The sequence below is a fragment of the Scyliorhinus torazame genome, chromosome 2 (genome assembly GCF_047496885.1).
Source record: "Scyliorhinus torazame isolate Kashiwa2021f chromosome 2, sScyTor2.1, whole genome shotgun sequence".
NCBI lineage: Eukaryota > Metazoa > Chordata > Chondrichthyes > Carcharhiniformes > Scyliorhinidae > Scyliorhinus > Scyliorhinus torazame.
The window spans coordinates 159,328,501-159,348,577 of NC_092708.1; the positions used below are offsets into that span (position 1 = coordinate 159,328,501).

The window sequence follows — 20,077 nt, forward strand, 5'->3', positions numbered from 1 at the left end:
AACAATAGCTCCCGAGTGCATTCACCATAACAATGCCTGAACCAATCGAAGCCGACTTGTCAACCAATCAGCAACTTTTTATCAAACAGTATAAATTGTTGATCCCTTTGAAATTTGGTATTCTTGCATCTGTCCTGATGAGTGCAAGACAAAATGCTTCAACATGTTTTTTTTCAGCATTTTTCAAGTTCTGTATTACAGAGTAACTAATTGCAGCTTTGCAAACTTTACTCACAACCCGAGAACAAATGTTTTGTAAAACTACATCCCAACCATGGCCCCCACCAGCCCCCAAAGATAAGTAATCTAACAATATGGCTTCCGTGTACCTTGTTATAGTAAAAGTGCACAAAATGGATAACCTGAAAATTAACTTGTTGACATTGATTGTTAAGGTACAAACTTTAACAATGTTTTTAAATAAAATTATGGGATAACACTGACTGCGACATACTCAACTATGATGCATGCCTGCACTTCTCTGTACAATATAAATAGTTTATGTATTTCATAAACAAGTGGATTTTGTGATGTTGCACGTAAATTAAAACTTCTTTTAAAACCAAGTACATAAATAACGTTCTCTCTACCGATAAATAATTAGATAAGCAAAGTAGCAAAAGTAGTATACTTTTGGCCAGCACAAGGCGGTTACCTAAATAAAGGTATGTTACTCAGTTACATAACTGGATGGTTATGATTCAGCTCAATCTCTACCTGGAAAGCAATCAAGTGAATGCTGTTGTCCAGACAGCACCTGCACCCAGATCAGGAATGCAATACCCCAATTCCTTCATCCCAAGATCAACCAAAATTGAAAAAAGGTTTTTGAACAAACTCACTGAAGTAAAAATTTCCAATTTGGGGGGGGGGGGGGGGGGGGGGGGAAATCTACCACAGCCGCTAGGGGAATTCAAATTCAATTAATTAATGGAACTGAAAATTAATTCAAGTATAATGATTACCATAAAACTATCATGGATTATGGTAAAAAAAAACAATCTGATTCAATGATGCCCTTTTGGGAAGGAATTCTGCCATTCTTACCTGCTCTGGACCACATGGGAATCAGAATCCCTACAGTGTAGGAGCCATTCGGCTCACCTAGTCTGCACCGATCCTCTGAAAGAGCACCTTACCTCAGCCCATTCCCCCGCAACCTCACTTTAACTACATATCTTTGGATATTAAGGGGCAATTTAGCATGTCCAATCCACCTAACCTACACATCATGGACTGTGGGAGGAAACTGGAGTATCCGGAAGAAATCTACGCAGACACGAGGAGAATGTGCAAACTCCACACAGACAGTCACCCAAGGCTCGAATTGAATCCGGGTCCCTGGTGCTGTGAGGCAGCAGTCCTAACCACTGTGCACCCGATTAGCGACTCAAGACCCACAGCAATGTATAAGACACTTAACTGCCCTCTGAAATGACCTAGCAAATGACTCAGTTCAAGGGCTATTAGCGATGGGGATCAAATGTCGGCCTTGCCAGCAATACTACATCTCATGAAAGAATAAAGAAATTGTATTGCACAAAAACTAATGTTGACTTTTTTTCATATTTCATCTTGGTTTCCCATTGTCAAAAGTGCATTTACTTTTTCGCATGTGATTTTCCTGAATACAAGTAACATAGAATGATCAAAAAGCAAATCAGCTGGTATAATTCCCAAGAGTTTATTAAGCCAAATATGGCAATACTGTACCAAAATTAAGTAGACAGATAGATCAATGTGCTTTTTGAAGAAACTAAAACCCATAAGTCTGTGAAACTTACTTTGCCATGTCTCTGGCCAGTTGCATGAAGTGCTCCCCATCAGTAGGTGGCAGAATGTTCAGGATGCGCCTATATCCATCCATAGCTAGCTTATGTTCACCCAATTGTTCATATAGGCTGCAACGCTCCCACAGATACCGGACATTTGTTGTGTCATATTTTATGGCTACATATTAAAAGCAAAACAGTTGTGTGCAATAAATGTTTTTTACAGTTTAAGATTACATTTGAAACCATTTCCCTTACGTCCATACACCTACAAATGCAAAATTCATGAATAATTCTGAAACAATTAGGAATGGTGTGGTTCAGCTCAATTTGCTTCCACGTTTTCCCACACAAGTTGTCCAACAATTTTTTAGTAGGCTTAAGAGTTACAGAAATAAGATTTACACAGCCAACAGAAATGTTGCAGGACTTATTGAATATATCACAAAGACCTTTGGTCAATTTAGCAGAAATTAAATATATTCCTATCTCTGCCTTTAGATTGCTGTTCTAAAAGTTAACTATCCTGTCATGCAGCAATGAAGAGATCCTGATTCCCATGCAATTTCATTTTTACAAGGACAGGTTTGCAGAATTCAAAAAGGGCACTCCTCGTGTAGCAATAATTCTGCTTCCAGAAATGAAAGCAGAGCAATGGTTAGGCCTCGATTTTCTGCATTTAATAAAAGCGAAGCACTTCAGAAGAGCTAGGATTATAAGTTTGATTGCTATTGGCCTTGGAGCTCAGGACCATAAACCTTGCAATTGAAGCAGGGGTCAGCAAAATGACTAATGATGCTGCATGAAGGATTTAGATGTACATGGTCAGACACAAGTTAAAGATTGAATTTGTGGTATTCGGGATAAAGCCAGCAATCAAAAAGAATTTGAATAGCCATGCACATTAGTATAATTTTTAAAATCTACTAATTTTGCCCCAATATCCGAAATGACTATCTTTAATATTCAATGACTTATTATAAAAACGCAAAGTGCTAGTTCGAATGCTGGAAATTTAGTAAACCGTACACAGAGACCTGTCAAAAAATGTACGGCATTTTACAACAGCCGTAATAGATATTAGGCTTTACTCTGGTATACATGATGGTGGGGACCTCAGGGGGTCGAGTAGGATTATCTGCTTGGCAGCTTTGGTTGAAGTATCACGCAAATCCTTCAGCCTCATCTCTTGCAGTCATTTGCTGAGTTCCAAATGGTTGAAGATAGGCATGTTCTTTCCTGAAGCCTCCTCCACCAATTAGTGACCTGGTTCTCCACCAGTATTCACAACTGTATGTTGCACAGCCAGAGGTTTCCTCTGATCTCGTGACTATCGTGCTGTTTAACTCTACCGAAAGCATGCTGGCTTAGTTGCTAAGCAGGCTGTGAAGCAGCTTTACTGGGACTGTACTTTGTCTGGTACTGCGTCAGGCACTTTATTCTACACCCCAGAATGAACCAGGGTTGGTCTCCTGGATTGATTATGATCACAGATTAGGAGATGTGCTGGACCAAGTAGTTACAAATTGTCGTGGTATATAATTTTGCTGATGATGATGGACCACAGACATCTCAGAAATAGCCAGTTTAGGGCTGTTGCACCTTTCAGCTGTGCTGTTTAGGATGATGGTAGTGTCACACTGAAAGATGCCCTCACAGTGATGACAAGACTGTGCAGTTGTCACTTCTAACAACGTAATCACGGACTAACCTCTGAAAGAGGTTAAGTGATTGAAAACACGGCAAAGTAGGTTAATCACTTGTGTTGCTTCTCTCACTATCTGAACCAGGTTCAGGCTGGCAGCTATGATTTTCCCATATTTGGCAAGACCTCATGGGTCCAAAGGCAAAGCAGAGGACAACCAAGCTTTTCCCACTTGAGTGTGCATCATTCTGCCATCATCTCTGGCGGGTCTTTCCCGATGTATGGAGTTAAGTCAGAGGTCAAACATGATCTCAACGAATGGCCGAATTGGCTCAAGGTTAAAAGGTTTACTTGCGTCTGATCCCACTGATGTACCCAGCAATGGCAAAATAAAAATCTGGGAAATTGGGTGATAGATATCATTGTGTGTGTGTGTGACTATGTCACGCTGTTGATCAACTGTAAAATGAGGCAATTCTTCTAACTGGGTATTGTGTTGGTGAAAAGGGGTTTTTGCAAGGTTGACTGGGATTACCTTAGCCCTATCCTGATAAATGAATGGCTGGGTCACGGAGAATAGGTCGACCAAATGTTGTACTTATGGTTTACTTGTGGCCTGTGAGGACCCTGCAGAGAGCATTAATGAATCAACCATATAGTGCATGAGGACTAGCAAGTTCCCTTTCTGAAAGGGGATCACTCAAGCAATTCTGTTTTCAGTGACAATCTGTTAACTTTTGTGGTTATTGTTTTGGTGCCAGCCCATAAATTACTCAATTTCTTGACTACAATTTCACAATTTATCATGATGGGATTTGAGTTGACAATCACTGGGTTGCTAATCTGGGACAAATATCCTGGGCTGAAGGAGCCATTCCTCCTAATTTCCACCTATGACATAAACTTACAGTACCTTTTGAGTAACAGAAAATAGCCTGCTTGATATTGTCTTGTTCAAGGGACATTTCAGCCAATTTCACCCATTCCTCTGGGTCACTTGGATTAAGATGAGCTGCAATCAGTCCAAACTGCAATGATTTCTCCATGTCTCCTTGATCTTCATAAATCATTGCAAGAGTGGAAAAGGGTTCATAGGCAAGAGGAGCTATAAAAAAGAAAAAAAAAATGGTGAAATATTGTATCAAAATAGAAAACGTTTTGATGAAGGTTGCTCTTCAACTTCCTTGCTCTTCAACTCGTTGTCTCGGCTAATAAAGGCAAGTATATCATATGCCTTCTTAACCACTGTATCAACCTGCTCTGCTACCTTAAGGGACCGGTGTACATGCACACCAATGTCCCTCTGAACCTCGGTGATTCCCAGGGTCCTGCCGATTACCATGTATTCCCTTGCCTTGTTTGTCCTGTCAAAGTGCATCACCACACTTATCTGAATTGAATTCCATTTGCCTCTGATCAGCCCATCTGACCAGCACGTCTATATCAATAGATTTCATAGGTATCCTCCTCACTATTTACTACCCCACCAATTATCATATCATTAGCAAATTTACTAATCAGTCCTCGTACATTCATACCTAAATCATTTATATAAACCACAAACAGCAAGGACCACAACATTTATCCCTGCGGCAAACCACTGGACAGCATGGTAGCACAGTAGGGCAGCACGGTAGCACAGTGGTTAGTGCTGTTGCTTCACAGCGCCAGGGTCCCAGGTTCGATTCCGGCTTGGGTCACTGTCTGTGCGGAATCTGCACATTCTCCCCGTGTCTGCGTGGATTTCCTCCGGGTGCACCGGTTTCCTCCCACAAGTCCCGAAATACGTGCTGTTAGGTGAATTGAATATTCTGAATTCTCCTTCTGTGTACCCGAACATCACCAGAATGTGACGACTAGGGGCTTTTCACAGTAACCTCATTGCAGTGTTAATGTAAGCCTACTTGTGACAAAGATCATTATTACACAAGCTTCCAGTCAAAAACACCCCTCGACCATCACCCTCAGCTTCCTACCACTCAGCCAAATTTCCTTGGATCCCATGGCTCTTACCTTCACTATCAATCTCCCATGTGGAGCCTTATAAAAAGCCTTGCTGAAGTCCAAGTGGACTATGTCAAATGCATTTCCTCCATCTATACACCTGGTCTCCCCTTAACAAAATCATGTTGACTGTTCTTGATTAATCCCTGCCTCTCCAAATGCATGATGTGGAGATGCCGGCGTTGGACTGGGGTGAGCACAGTACGAAGTCTTACAACACCAGGTTAAAGTCCAACAGGTTTGTTTCGATGTCACTAGCTTTCGGAGCGCTGCTCCTTCCTCAGGTGAATGATTCACCTGAGGAAGGAGCAGCGCTCCGAAAGCTAGTGACATCGAAACAAACCTGTTGGACTTTAACCTGGTGTTGTAAGACTTCGTACTCTCCAAATGCAGATTACTTCTGTCTCTCAGAATTGCTTCAAATAGTTTTCCCACCACTGAGGTTAGACTGACTGGCCTATAGTTTTCAGGTTCATCCCTTCCTCCCTTCTTGAATAATGGGACCACATTGGCTATCCTCCAATCCTGGTGAGTGTCTGGAACGAGCTGCCAGAGGCAGTAGTAGAGGCGGGTACAAATTTGTCTTTTACATAGTATTTACAGTGCATAAGGAAGCCATTTGGCCTATCGAGTCTGTACCGGCCCTTGGAAAGCGCACCCCACTTAAGCCCATGCCTCCACCCTTTCCCCGCAACCCAGTAACCCTACCTAACATTTTTGGACACTACGGGAAATTTATCATGGCCAATCCACCTAACCTGCACATCTTTGGACTGTGGGAGGAAACCGGAGCACTGGGAGGAAACCCCCGCACACACAGGGAGACCGTGCAGACTCCGCACAGACAGTGACCCAAACCAGAAATCGAACCTGGGACCCTGGAGCTGTGAAGCAACTGTGCTAACCACTGTACTACTGTGATGCCCACGGTATTTCAAAATGCATTTAGACAGTTATATGGGAAAGATGGGTATAGAGGGATAAGCGCCAAATGCGGACAATTGGGACGAGCTTAGTGGTAAGAATAGGGTGGCATGGACAAGTTGGGTCGAAGGGCCTGTTTTCATGCTGTAAACCTCTATGACCTCTCCTTTTATAATAATAATAATAATCTTTATTGTCACAAGTAGGCTTACATTAACACTGCAATTAAGTTATTGTAAAAAGCCCCCAGTCGCCATATTCTGGCGCCTGTTCAGGTACACGGAGGGAGAATTCAGAATGTCCAAATTACCTTGCAGCATGTCTTTCGGGACTTGTGGGAGGAAACCCACGCAGACACAACGTGCAGACTTCACACAGACAATGACCAAAGCCAGGAATCGAACCGGACACCCTGGCGCTGTAAAGCAACACTGCTACTCACTGTGCTACAAGGAGTTGAAAATTATTGACAGCGCCCCTGATATTTCTTCCCTTGCCTCATTCAACAGCCTGGGATACATTTCATCTGGCCCTGGAGATGTGTCTACTTTTAAGCCTGCCAGACCACTAAGAACTTCCTCTCTGTCTATGTTAATCTCTTGAATTTAATTACAATCCTTCTCCCTGATTTCTGTCCCCACACCATTCCTCTCACGAGTGAACACTGTCATGTGAGAGTACCTTTAAGAAATGGGTGTTTATAAATGGGTGTGTATATAAATATCTGTAGTGAGAGTACCTTTAAGAAATGGGTGTTTATTACTGCAGTGATGGCAGAGAGTGGGTGGAGCTGGGCTGTCTGTCAGCTTTTTACTTTCGTTTTAGGCTGTTTGCTGCAGGGTGTATTTTAGTTTCGTTTTCAGAGCTGGATAGTTGCAGTCACAGCCAGAAGGGATATTAGCCTCTCTCTCTGTAATCCAAAGACTGTAAATCGATCCTTTGGGGATTTAAAACTAATAACTGCTCTCAGTAGTGACTTTAACCTGATGTGCTTCCGTTTAAAGTTTTTTTAAAAAGTCTTATGGATGTTAAAAGGACAGCTTAAGGATTACTGAGTGTTGTATTCTTTCGGGGTTGTATTTGAATTAATGGTTGCTAAGATGTTGCAGGGGCTGGTTTAGCACACTGGGCTAAATTGCTGGCTTTGAAAGCAGACCAAGGCAGGCCAGCAGCACGGTTCAATTCCCGTACCAGCCTCCCCGAACAGGCGCCGGAATGTGGCGACTAGGGGCTTTTCACAGTAACTTCATTTGAAGCCTACTTGTGATAATAAGCGATTTTCAGTTCATTTCATTTTTCATTTTACGTTCACTGTATGTTTTAAAAAGGTTAGCTTGAGTTCATAGAATAAACATTGTTTTGCTTAAAAAAATACTTTTCCACTTCTGCTGTACCACACCTGTAGAGTGGGCCGTGTGCTCCCCATACCACAATCTATTAAAAGTTGTGGGTCAGGTGAACTCCATGATACACTTTGGAGTTCTCTAAACCCTGGCCCATAACAACGCCGACACAAAGTATTAATTTAGAATCTTACCTACATCCTCTGGCTGCACACACAATTTATCATGTGGCTCTTAATTGACCCTGCTCTTTCCCCAGTTATCCTTTTATTTTTAATGCACTTGTAAAACAACTTAGGATTTTTCTTTATTTGACCTGCCAGTCTCCTTCCATGTCCCCTTTTTGCTCTCCTAATTTCCTATTTAAATTCTTTCTTGCACATTCTGTACACCTCGAGGACTTCTACTGGTTTGAGCCCTCGATATCTGCCCTAAGCCTCCTTTTTTCCCTTGATCCAATGCTGTATATTCCTCAACATCCAGAGTTCACTGGATTTGTTGGTCCCACCCTTTTTCTTGATTGGAAAATGTTGGCCCTGTACTCTCCCTATTTCCTTCTTACCTAAAAGTGTCTGCTCCCAGTCCACTCTGGCCAAATCATAGATGATCTTATTAAAATCGGCCTTCCAAGTTTAGAACTTTGATCTCAGGCCCTTCCTTGTCCTTTTTCATAACAATCTTGAATTTAACGGAGTTATGATCACTGTCTGCAAAATGTTCCCTTCGCTGATACTTCAACCACTTGCCCAGCTTCATTACTGAAAATTAAGTCCAGGACCACCCTCTCACTTGTAGGATCTTTTACGTACTGACTTAAAACGTTCTCCTGGATGTATTTTAAGAATTCCACTCCCTCTAAACCTTTCACACTATGGCTACCCAATATTGGGAATATTGGGAAAGTTGAGATCCTTCACCATCACTCCCCTAATACTTTTACACTTCTCTGAAATTTGCCTACATATCTGCTCTTCTATTTCTCTCGGACTGTTTGGGGGCCTATAGAACACTCCCACCAATGTGATTGCTCCTTCTTGGTTTTTAAGTTCTACCCATATGGCCTCAATTGAAGAGCCTTCCAAGATGTTGTCCCGCCTTACTGCTGTAATTGATTCCCTGATCAAAATTGCACACCCTCTCTGTTTTTAACTCCTTTCCTATCTCGCCTTAAATTAATCTTCATGATTACTGACCAAACCAAATTGACTGAGAGACTGAAAGATGAGTTTGTAGAATCCTTTGGCAACAGTTGCCTGGAGTAATACGTTGTGGAACCAACAATGGATGTAGCTATCTAGGATTGTACAATAAAATGAGGTCTTGTGTTGTAGTGGGTAACATCCCTGCCTCTGAGCCAAAAGCTCTAGTTCGAGTTCCACCCCAGGACTTAATAGCCAAGGAAGGTACGTTCAAGACCCGTCAAACAGGTTGAGTGTCACCCTGTAAATCCTTCCAAATACGTCAATGGCTGGTGGTATGAATGGGAGAGACTCCTGGTCAGCCACATTTGATATGTAGAGACATCGCTCAAACAATAGGCCCCTGGCAACAGACTGTTCCGAGAATTATTAGCTACGGAAACAGACAAAGGTCTGCCTTAGTGCACCACTAGGTGCGGGAAGAGAATTGGAATTAGATTGTGTAATCCCATTATAAATGATCCAGTCAGAAAAATGGTCATAATACAATTGAATTTCATCTTACGTTTGATTGTGATTAGCTCCAAAATTGCGATAACCTCAAACAAGAATCTTAGGGCAGAACTTTACAGTAGCCCACCGATGGGTTTTCAGGCAGCGGGTGGGCAACTTAAGGGTCACTTCCTGCATGGTTTCAACTTTGAGGCTGGTGGGAGTTCAAGACCAGGTGGGCGGGGGAGGCTCGGCAGCTCATGCCTTGAAAGGAAGGGATGGGCACCTCTATTCAGGGGCCCTCTTTGCACATGCCCCCCTCCACCTTGAGACCCGATCCTCCCTAGCACTTATCTGGTCCTGGCCTCTGAAGGCTGTTCCTAGACCCAGTCCTGGCCACTTCCGGCACTGCACTGCTGAGAATACTGAGCTGCCGGCCCAGTTGGGACTCTACCTCAGTGATGGGCGGACGTCCTGCCTCTAGCCAATGAACATTCCTCAGAGCATTAAAAGGCTTTGGGGCTGCTGTGGTCAGCAGGAATACATTTCCCATCGACTCTTCATGTAGCAGAACAGGAAATCCTGCATCCACAAAATCCTGCCCTTAAACCTAAACAAAGCAAATATCATGGGTGAGATTCTCGGACGGCTGACTCCAGAATCGGGAAATGCGATGGTGCAGAGAATCAGTCCTGACAAAGAAATCGCCGTGGGCGCCGAATTCACGGCAAATTGTAATTCTCCGTCATCTCAACAGCAGCATCAATGCGTTCCAGAACGCATGTACAGTAAACACCGTTGGCATATCATTAACGGGTCCACTGGGGGCTTGGCTCCTGGGTGACAAGGGTTATCCACTGCGGTCGTGGCTGATGACGTGTATTCGGAGTCCACAGACCGACGCAGAGACCCGCTACAATGACGTGCATACAGCAACCAGGAGCGTGATCGAGTGATGCCTCAGCATCCTGATGATGCGGTTCAGGTGCCTAGGTCGCTCTGGAAGGGGCCTCCAGTATGACGCTGAGAGGGCCGCCAGCACATCGTGGCAGCCTGCTGCTTCCTCCGCAACATCGCGCAGCAGAGGAGTGATGTGTTGGAGGAGGAGGATGAAGGACAGGCCTCCTCTGACAAGGAGGATGTACAGGACATGGGGCACAGTCAGGCAAGGGAGGCTGCACAATGTGTGCGCCAGGGCCAAAGCGCGCGGCATGCTCTGATCGCTCTGGGTTGAAACCATGCAGGAAGTCACCCTTAAGTTGCCCATCCCCTGCCTGAAAACCCATCACCCAGTTCACCGACTGGGGGTGGGGGTGGCCAGGGGCACGAACACCAGCACCGATGCTAGCCCCTTAACAGTCACTGAATCGGCCCAGGTGCGGCGCCAGTTTTGTTGTCGTGGAAGTTCACAAATCCTGCCTCGGCATCAACTGTCTGAGGAACGAAGAATCCAGCCACATGGGTTTGAGAGTTGAACTGGATATGGCTGATGGGTAAATATAGTAAGAGGTATGGCAATAAATTATCAGTGGGAAACACAAAGAAATTATTCAAAATGTTCAACAAAAATATATTCCATTGAAAACAAAAAGTCAACCAGAAACAGTTCAGGATAGTATTAGATTAAAAGAAGAGGTTGAAGAATTGTAGTAAGCCTGAGGATTAAAAGAGTTTTAGAAACCAGCAAACGGCAAAACGGCAAACCAGCAAACGGCAACCACAAAGTTAATTAAAAGGCAACAAAATAGAACACGTAAACTAGCCAGGAATATGAAAACTTTAACAAGTACATGGAAAAGTGATTAACTAAAGTAAATGTTAGCTTAGAGGCAGTGACAGGAGGAATTATCATGGGGAATGAGAAAATGGCAGAGACATTGAATAAATATTTTGTGTCTGTCAGGGCCGGTTTAGCTCAGTTGGTTGGACGACTGCTTTGTGATGCAGAGCGAGGCCACCAGCGCAGGTTCAATTCCTGGCTGAGGTACTCGTGAAGGCCCCGCTATCTCAACCTTGCCTGAGCTTTGGTGATCCTCAGGTTAAACCAAAACAGCCAATCATCTGGGACTGTGACACGGTAGCATAGTGGTTAGCACAATTGCTTCACAGCTCCAGGGTCCCAGGTTCGATTCCGGCTTGGGTCACTGTCTGTGCGGAGTCTGCACATCCTCCCAGTGTGTGTGTGGGTTTCCTCCGGGTGCTCCGGTTTCCTCCCGCAGTCCAAAGATGTGCAGGTTAGGTGGATTGGCCATGATAAATTGTCCTTAGTTCCAAAATTGCCCTTTGGGTGGGGTTACTGGATTATGGGGATAGGGTGGACGTGCTCTTTCGAGGAGCCGGTGCAGACTCGATGGGCCGAATGGCCTCCTTCTGCACTGTAAATTCTATGATAATTCAATAGAAGAAACAAATTACACACCAGAAAGAGAGAGTAACCAAGGAGCTAACGGAGTGAGGAACTTAAGACAGTTAATATCACCAAAGAGAAAGAACTGGAGAATCGTAAGGGACTAACATCTCAAAGAAAAGTCCCCAGGACCTGATGATCTACATTCCAGGGATTAAAAGAGGAAGCTGCAGAGATAGTGGATGCAATGGTTATGATTTTCCAAAATTCCCTCAGTTCCAGAATAGTCCCAGACTAAGATTGGAACTTAGCAGATACAATGCTTTTCAAGAAAGGAGAGAAAATCAAAACCAGGACCAATTAGTCTGACAGCAGTCATCAGAAAAATGCTGGAAACTATGGAAACATAGCAACATAGAAAATAGAAGCAGGAGGAAACCATTCAGCCCTTCAAGCCTCCTCCGCATTCATTATGATCATGGCTGATCATCAAGTTCAATACCCTGATCCTGCCTTCCCCATATCCCTTGATCCCTTTAGCCCCAAGATCTATATCTAACTCCTTCTTGAAATTACACAATGTTTTGGCCTCAACTACTTTCTGTGGTAGCAAATTCCATAGACTCACCACTCTTGTGGGTGCAGAAATTTCTCCTCAAACTATGGCCCCTAGTTCTGGACTCCCCCGCCATCGGGAACATTCTTTCTGAATCTACCCTATCTAAATGCTGTGCTATGAAATCCTTGATAATTGACTCCAGCAACTTCCCTATTGCCCATGTTGGGCTCACTGGTCAATAGTTCCCTATTTTCCCTCTGCCTCCCTTTTTGAATAGCGGGATTACATTCGCTACCCTCCAATCTGTAGGAACCATTCCAGAGTCCAAAGAATTTTGGAAAATGACTACCAATGGATCTACTATTTCTAGGGCAACTTCCTTAAGTTGATGAAGATTATCAGGCCCTGGTGGTTTGTCCGCCTTCAATCTCATTAATTGCCCCAAAACCGTTTCTTTACTAATACCTTTAGCCTTTAGCCTTTACTAATGCCTTTAGCTCCTCACTAAAACTTGTGCTTCTCAGAACTTGGGGTACATTATTCATGACTTCCTTTGTGAAGACAGAAACAAAGTATAAATTTAGTTCCTCAGCCATTTCTTTGTTCCCGGTTATGAATTCATCTTTTCTGTCTGTAAGGGGCCTACATTACTTTTTATTAATCTTTTTCTCTTTACATACCTATAAAAACTTTTAGTCAGTTTTTAATGTTCCCCGCTAGTTTACTTGAAATTGTATTTTCCCCTTCTTAATCAATCCCTTGGTCTGCCTTGCTGAATTTTAAACTGCTCCCAATCCTCAGGTCTGTTGCTTTTTCTTGCTAATTTGTATGCCTCTTCTTTGAATCTAATACTATCTCTAATTTCCCTTGCAAGCCATGGTTTAGCCACAGCTCCCTTTCTACTCGCGCGCCAAAGAGGAATAAACAACTTTGAGTTCAGCTATTCGTTCCTTGAATGCCTGCCATTGCCAGTCTGCTGTCCTTTCCTTTCAGTAATGTTTCCCAGTCTGTCAGTCAGCTCATGCCTCATACCATCATAGTTACCTTTATTGAGGTTCAGGACCTTGAGGTTCAGAATCAACTACTTCACTATTCATCTTGATAAAGAATTCTACCATATTACAGTCACTCATCCCCAAGGGTTCTCTCACAACTAGATTGCCAACTAATCCTTTCTCATTACACAACACCCAGCCCAAGATGGCCTGTTCTCTTGTTGGTTCCTCAACATAGTGGTCCAGAAAACCATCCCGTATACATCCCAGAAAGTCCTCCTCTATTGTACTGTGACTAATTTCATCATCACCACTTTTAGTATTGTCACATGTAGGTTTACATTAATACTGCAATGACGTTACTGTGAAAATCCCCGAGTCGCCACATTACGGCACTTGTTCGGGTACACGGAAGGAGAATTCAGAGTTTCCAATTGACCTAACATCTGCCCACTTACCCTTTTGGGACTTATGAGAGGAAACCGGAGCACCCGGAGGAAACCCACGCAGACATGGGGAGAACGTGCAGACTCGGCACAGGCAGTGACCCAAGCGGGAATCGAACTCGGGACCCTGGCGCTGTGAAGCAACAGTGCTAACCACTGTGCTACCATGCCGCAATCTAGGGGAGAATTTTGGGGGAGGATAAGGAATCCTTGGAGTGGATTAAAGCCAAGTGGGAGGAAGAGTTGGGGAAGGTTATGGAAGACAGTCTGTGGTGTGAGGTGCTCCGGAGGGTAAATGCCTCAACCTTGTGCGCGGGGTTGGGGCTGATACAGCCCAAGGTTGTGTATAGGGCACACCTCCAGAGTGTGAGGGTGAGCCGACTCTTTGAGGGGGTGGGATGTGCGTGAACGCTGTAGGAGGAGCCCTGCAAACCATGTTCACATGTTACAGTCCTGCCCAAAGCTGGGGATGTATTGGAGGGAGGTTTTTAAGGTAATTTCGGGGGTAGCACATGTGAGTTTGGAGCCAGGGCCCCATGAAGCTATTTTCGGGGTGTCGGACCAGTCTGGGCTGCAGGCGGGTATGGGGGCAGATGTTTCAGCATTCGCCTTGCTGATTGCCTGGTGATGGGTCCTGCTGGGGTGGAGGTCAGCTTCTCCGCCCTGTGCCTCGGCTTGGTGGGGGGACCTGCCTGAATTTTTGACTGTCAAGAAGGTGAAGTTCGAGCTGAGGGGGAGGATGGGAGGGTTCTAGAATTCATGGGGATTGTTTGTCATGCACTTTCAAGAATTGGATGCCATCGAACATTAAGGGGGAGGGAGGTTATTGGTGGGGTTGAGCACATTGTTTATGGGATGATCGTTAATATTCTTTTAGTCTTTTTATTTTGTTTTGCTTGGAATGTATGGGTGATGTTTAGGTTTGTATATTGAAGGGGATGCTGTTTGGGGGATTGGTATTGTATGTGTTATTGTTGGTTTTCTTTTCTTGTATTCGATGAAAATGTGGAAAATAAGGAGAACAAAACGAGTTGTTAAAACTACTCATTCCCTCGCTCATCCAATCATTAATCTACACTCTTTCATTGAACAACTTAAGAACTTAAAAAACATACCCTTTTAAAACAGCTAATGCTGTAAAAAGTAGGCACGTCCTTCCCTTTACTCTCCAGCACTTGCTAGACTTACCGTGGCAAAGCTCCGCTGGCCCATTTCTACTTCAGCTGGGATCCAAAATCTCGGCTGAAAAAGATGCAGTTGCATCAGGGCACAGAAAACCTCCAAGGGCAATGATAATACACAGAGCATTACCACTGACCAGAAGATCTGGGCTAAGAGCAGTTGTGGAAACTTTTCAATGAATTTGAACAATTTCACTGATTGATGGCAACATTTTAAATTCGTATGTAAAAATAGAAAATGATAGAGCTATTCAGTCTGGCAGCCTTTCAATGACTTTTCATCAGAAGGCAACTCTCCTCACCACCTTCTCAAGGGCAATTAGAAATGGGAAACAAATGCTGGCCTTGTGCACAATGCTTACATCCCATGAGTTAATATATTAAATAAATCTGAATTCATATTTGAGTGTATCTTTTGCATTTGGAGATCTGTAATTTTGCAGATGAAGATTTGATCTACAAGCGCTCCTGTACCTTGTCTAATGATTTCCATACACATCATCACAGCTTCTTCTCGGTCTCCTCGTGCAAACCTGATATTAGCTTCTCCCATAAGACCTCGCAAAGCTTTAGGAAGTTTACTCCGAGGGCGCCTCTCCTAAAATGTTTGAGGGGATGGGGAGAGAAAAATGCAAAAAAGATCAAAATTAAATTTACAAGTCCTCATAGGTATCATATTTGATTTGATTTATTATTGTCACGTGTATTAGTAGACAGTGAATAGTATTGTTTCTTGCGTGCTGTACAAACAATGCATACCGTACAGAGGGAAGGAAGAAGAGACTGCAGATTTTAATGTTACAGTTATAGCAAGGTGCAGAGAAAAGATCAACTTAATACGAGGTAGGTCCATTCAAAAGTCTGATGGCAGTAGGGAAGAATCTGTTCTTGAGTCGGTTGGTACGTGACCTCAAACTTTGGTATTTTTTCCTGACGGAAGAAGGTGGAAGAGAGTACGTCCGGGGTGCGTGGGGTCCTTAATTATGTTGGCTGCCTTTCTGAGGCCGCGGGAATTATAGATAGAGTCAATGGATGGGAGGCTGGTTTGCGTGATGGACTGGGCTACATTCATGACCTTTTGTAATTTCCTGCGGTCTTGGGCAGAGCAGGCTCCATACCAAGCTGGCATACAACCAGAAAGAATGCTTTCTATGGTGCATCTGTAGAAGTTGGTGATGGTCGTAGCTGACATGCCAAATTTCCTTAGTCTTCTGAGAAAGTAGTCATTGGTGGGCTTTCTTAACTATAGTGTCGGCATGGGGGGGACCAGGACAGGCTGTTGGTGTTCGGTACACCTAAAAACTTGAAGCTCTCGACCCTTTCTACTTTGTTCCCATTGATGTAGACAGGGGCATGTTCTCCACTACGCTTCCTGAAGTCGATGACAATCTCCTTAGTTTTGTTGACATTGAGGGAGAGATTATTGTCGTCGCACCAGTTCACCAGATTCTCTATCTCATTCCTGTACTCTGTCTCGTCATTGTTTGAAATTCAACCCACTACTGTGGTGTCATCAGCAAATTTGAAAATAGAGTTGGAGGGGAATTTGGCCACACTGTCAAATGTGTACAAGGAGTATAGTAGGGGGCAGAGGACACAGCCTTGTGGGGCACCGGCGTTGAGGATGATCATGGAGGAGGTGTTGTTGCCTATCCTTACTGATTGTGGCCTGTGGATTAGAAAGTTCAGGATTGAGTGACTTCCGGGTGCGGCGATGACCAGCTGAGTCGCACGTTTCGGCAGCTCCCGGTGGAACGGACTTTTGGGCTCTTGATAGGAGCCCCAACGGCAATTTTAACGGCTAAAAACACCGTGCGGTAAACCAGAAGGGTGTTCCCCCTGGACACGGATGGAAAAAGGAGAGGAGAGTGGCCGGATTGCAGCGGATCCTTTGGAACAACGGCAAGGAAGGCAAGCAGAAACCAAGATGGCGTCGGAAGGTGGCAGTTTCATATGGGGCCCTGAACAGCAAGAGTTCTTGAAATGCTGCGTGGAGGAGATTAAAAAGGAAATGAAGAAAGAGTTGTTGGCCCCGATATTACAGGCGATCGAAGGGCTGAAAGAGGAACAAAAGACCCAGGAGCAGGAGCTTCGGGTCGTGAAGGCGAAAGCAGCTGAGAATGAGAACGATATACAGGGCCTGGTGGTGAAGTCGGAGATACAGGAGGCACACCAGAAACGATGTGTGGAGAGGTTGGAGGCACTGGAAAACAACGCAAGGAGGAACAACTTGAGGATTCTTGGCCTTCCTGAAGGTGTGGAGGGGGCGGACGTCGGGGCATATGTGAGCACGATGCTGCACTCGTTAATGGGAGCGGAGGCACCGACGGGTCCGTTGGAGGTGGAGGGAGCATACAGAGTTATGGTGCGAGGATCGAGAGCAGGAGAAACTCCCAGAGCCATAGTGGTGAGATTCCTCCGTTTTAAGGATAGAGAAATGGTCCTTAGATGGGCGAAGAAAACTCGGTGCAGTAAATGGGAGAACGCGGTGATCCGCGTTTATCAAGATTGGAGTGCGGAGGTGGCGAGAAGGAGGGCGAGCTTTAATCGGGCCAAGGCGGTACTTCACAAAAGGAAGATAAAATTTGGAATGCTGCAACCGGCAAGACTGTGGGTCACATATCAAGGGAGGCACCACTACTTTGAGACGGCGGATGAAGCGTGGACTTTTATTGTAGAAGAAAAATTGGAATGAGTGGATTATGAAAAAGAACGTTTGGACAAAGTGGTGGGGCGAATGGGGGGGGGCGAAGAGGGGTTTTATGTTCTAATCCTGTGGTATGGTAACTTTTCTTTCTCCCACAGGTGGTGATGGGGGGAGGTGGGGAGGGAGAGGAGATGGGGCGTTGGCCATGGGAGGCGGGGCCGAGGGAGAGGCGCGGGCTTGGTTCCCGCGCTATGATAATTATGGCGGGAATAGAGAAGCAGGAAGGAGGGGGCGTCGCACGGTGCGAGCCGTGGTCACGGGGGGAAGCCGAGGTCAGCCAGAGTTTGCTGACTTCTGGGAGCAACATGGGGGGAGTAATTACGTTAGCGGGGGGTCTAGCGGGGGGGGTGGGAGGGGGGAATTACTGGGTTGCTGCTGCTGGGGAAAGGGGGGAGTGGGTACGGGAGAGGATGGGCGGGGGGGCACCGCCTAGGGGAGATACAGCTGCGTGGGAACTGGGTGAGAAGCTGGAAAAAGATGATGGCTAACCGGCAAGGGGGGGGGGGGGGTGGGAAGCCCCCCAACTCGGCTGATCACGTGGAACGTGAGAGGGCTTAACGGGCCGATAAAGAGGGCACGAGTACTCGCACACCTTAAGAAACTTAAAGCAGATGTGGTTATGTTACAGGAAACGCACCTGAAACTGATAGACCAAGTTAGGCTGCGCAAAGGATGGGTGGGGCAGGTGTTTCATTCGGGGCTGGATGCGAAAAACAGGGGGGTGGCTATATTAGTGGGGAAGCGGGTAATGTTCGAGGCAAAGACTATAGTGGCGGATAACGGGGGCAGATACGTGATGGTGAGTGGCAAATTACAGGGAGAGATGGTGGTTTTGGTAAACGTGTATGCCCCGAACTGGGACGATGCCAACTTTGAGGCGAATGCTAGGACGCATCCCGGACCTAGAGACGGGAAAGCTGATAATGGGGGGAGACTTTAACACGGTGTTGGAACCAAGGCTGGATAGGTCGAAGTCCAGGACTGGTAGGAGGCCGGCAGCAGCCAAGGTGCTTAAGGATTTTATGGAGCAGATGGGAGGGGTGGACCCGTGGAGATTCAGTAGACCTAGGAGTAAGGAGTTCTCGTTTTTCTCCTATGTCCATAAAGTCTATTCGCGCATAGACTTTTTTGTGTTGGGTAGGGCATTGATCCCGAGGGTGAGGGGAACGGAATATACGGCTATAGCCATTTCGGATCATGCCCCACACTGGGTAGACTTGGAGATAGGGGAGGAAACAGGAGGGCGCCCACCCTGGAGAATGGACATGGGACTAATGGCGGATGAGGGGGTGTGCCTAAGGGTGAGGGGATGTATTGAAAAGTACTTGGAACTCAATGACAATGGGGAGGTTCAGGTGGGAGTGGTCTGGGAGGCGTTGAAGGCGGTGGTTAGGGGGGAGCTGATATCAATAAGGACACATAAAGGGAAGCAGGAGAGTAAGGAACGGGAGCGGTTGCTGCAAGAACTTTTGAGGGTGGACAGACAATATGCGGAAGCACCGGAGGAGGGACTGTACAGGGAAAGGCAAAGGCTGCATGTGGAATTTGACTTGCTGACTACAGGCACTGCAGAGGCACAATGGAGGAAGGCGCAGGGTGTACAGTATGAATATGGAGAGAAGGCGAGTAGATTGCTGGCACACCAATTGAGGAAACGGGGAGCAGCGAGGGAAATAGGGGGAGTGAGGGACGAGGAAGGAGAGACGGAGCGGGGAGCGGAGAGAGTGAATGAAGTGTTCAAGACATTTTATAAAAAATTGTATGAAGCTCAACCCCTGGATGGGAGGGAGAGAATGATGGATTTTTTGGATCGGCTGGAAATTCCCAAGGTGGAAGAGCAGGAAAGGGTGGGACTGGGAGCACAGATCACGGTAGAAGAAGTGGTGAAAGGAATTAGGAACATGCAGACGGGAAAGGCCCCGGGACCGGACGGATTCCCAGTTGAATTTTACAGAAAATATTTGGACTTGCTCGCCCCGCTACTGACGAGGACCTTTAACGAGGCAAAGGAAAGGGGACAACTGCCCCCGACTATGTCTGAAGCAACGATATCGCTTCTCTTAAAGAAGGAAAAGGATCCGCTACAATGCGGGTCCTACAGACCAATTTCCCTCCTAAATGTGGATGCCAAGGTCCTGGCCATGGTAATGGCAATGAGAATAGAGGAATGTGTCCCGGGGGTGGTTCATGAGGACCAAACTGGGCTTGTGAAGGGGAGACAGCTGAACACGAATATACGGAGGCTGTTAGGGGTAATGATGATGGCCCCACCAGAGGGTGAAACGGAGATAGTAGTGGCGATGGATGCCGAGAAAGCATTTGATAGAGTGGAATGGGATTATCTGTGGGAGGTGTTGAGGAGATTTGGTTTTGGAGAGGGGTATGTTAGATGGGTGCAGCTGTTGTATAGGGCCCCAGTGGCGAGTGTGGTCACGAATGGACGGGGATCGGCATATTTTCGGCTCCATAGAGGGACAAGGCAGGGATGTCCTCTGTCCCCATTACTGTTTGCACTGGCGATTG

The 20,077-nt window shown here is 45.6% G+C and overlaps 1 protein-coding gene across 1 annotated transcript in view; it reads right to left on the minus strand.

Annotated features, from left to right (window-relative positions):
- The window catches only part of gtf3c3 (general transcription factor IIIC, polypeptide 3), a 121,592-nt gene that overhangs the window by 90,836 nt on the left and 10,679 nt on the right, over positions 1-20,077 (minus strand). The window contains exons 4-6 of the mRNA XM_072478677.1: positions 15,322-15,445; positions 4,331-4,522; positions 1,785-1,950 (exon numbers count right to left, since the gene is read on the minus strand). Coding sequence (XP_072334778.1) covers positions 1,785-1,950; positions 4,331-4,522; positions 15,322-15,445 — 482 coding nt within the window. The remainder of the gene's footprint in view (positions 1-1,784; positions 1,951-4,330; positions 4,523-15,321; positions 15,446-20,077) is intronic.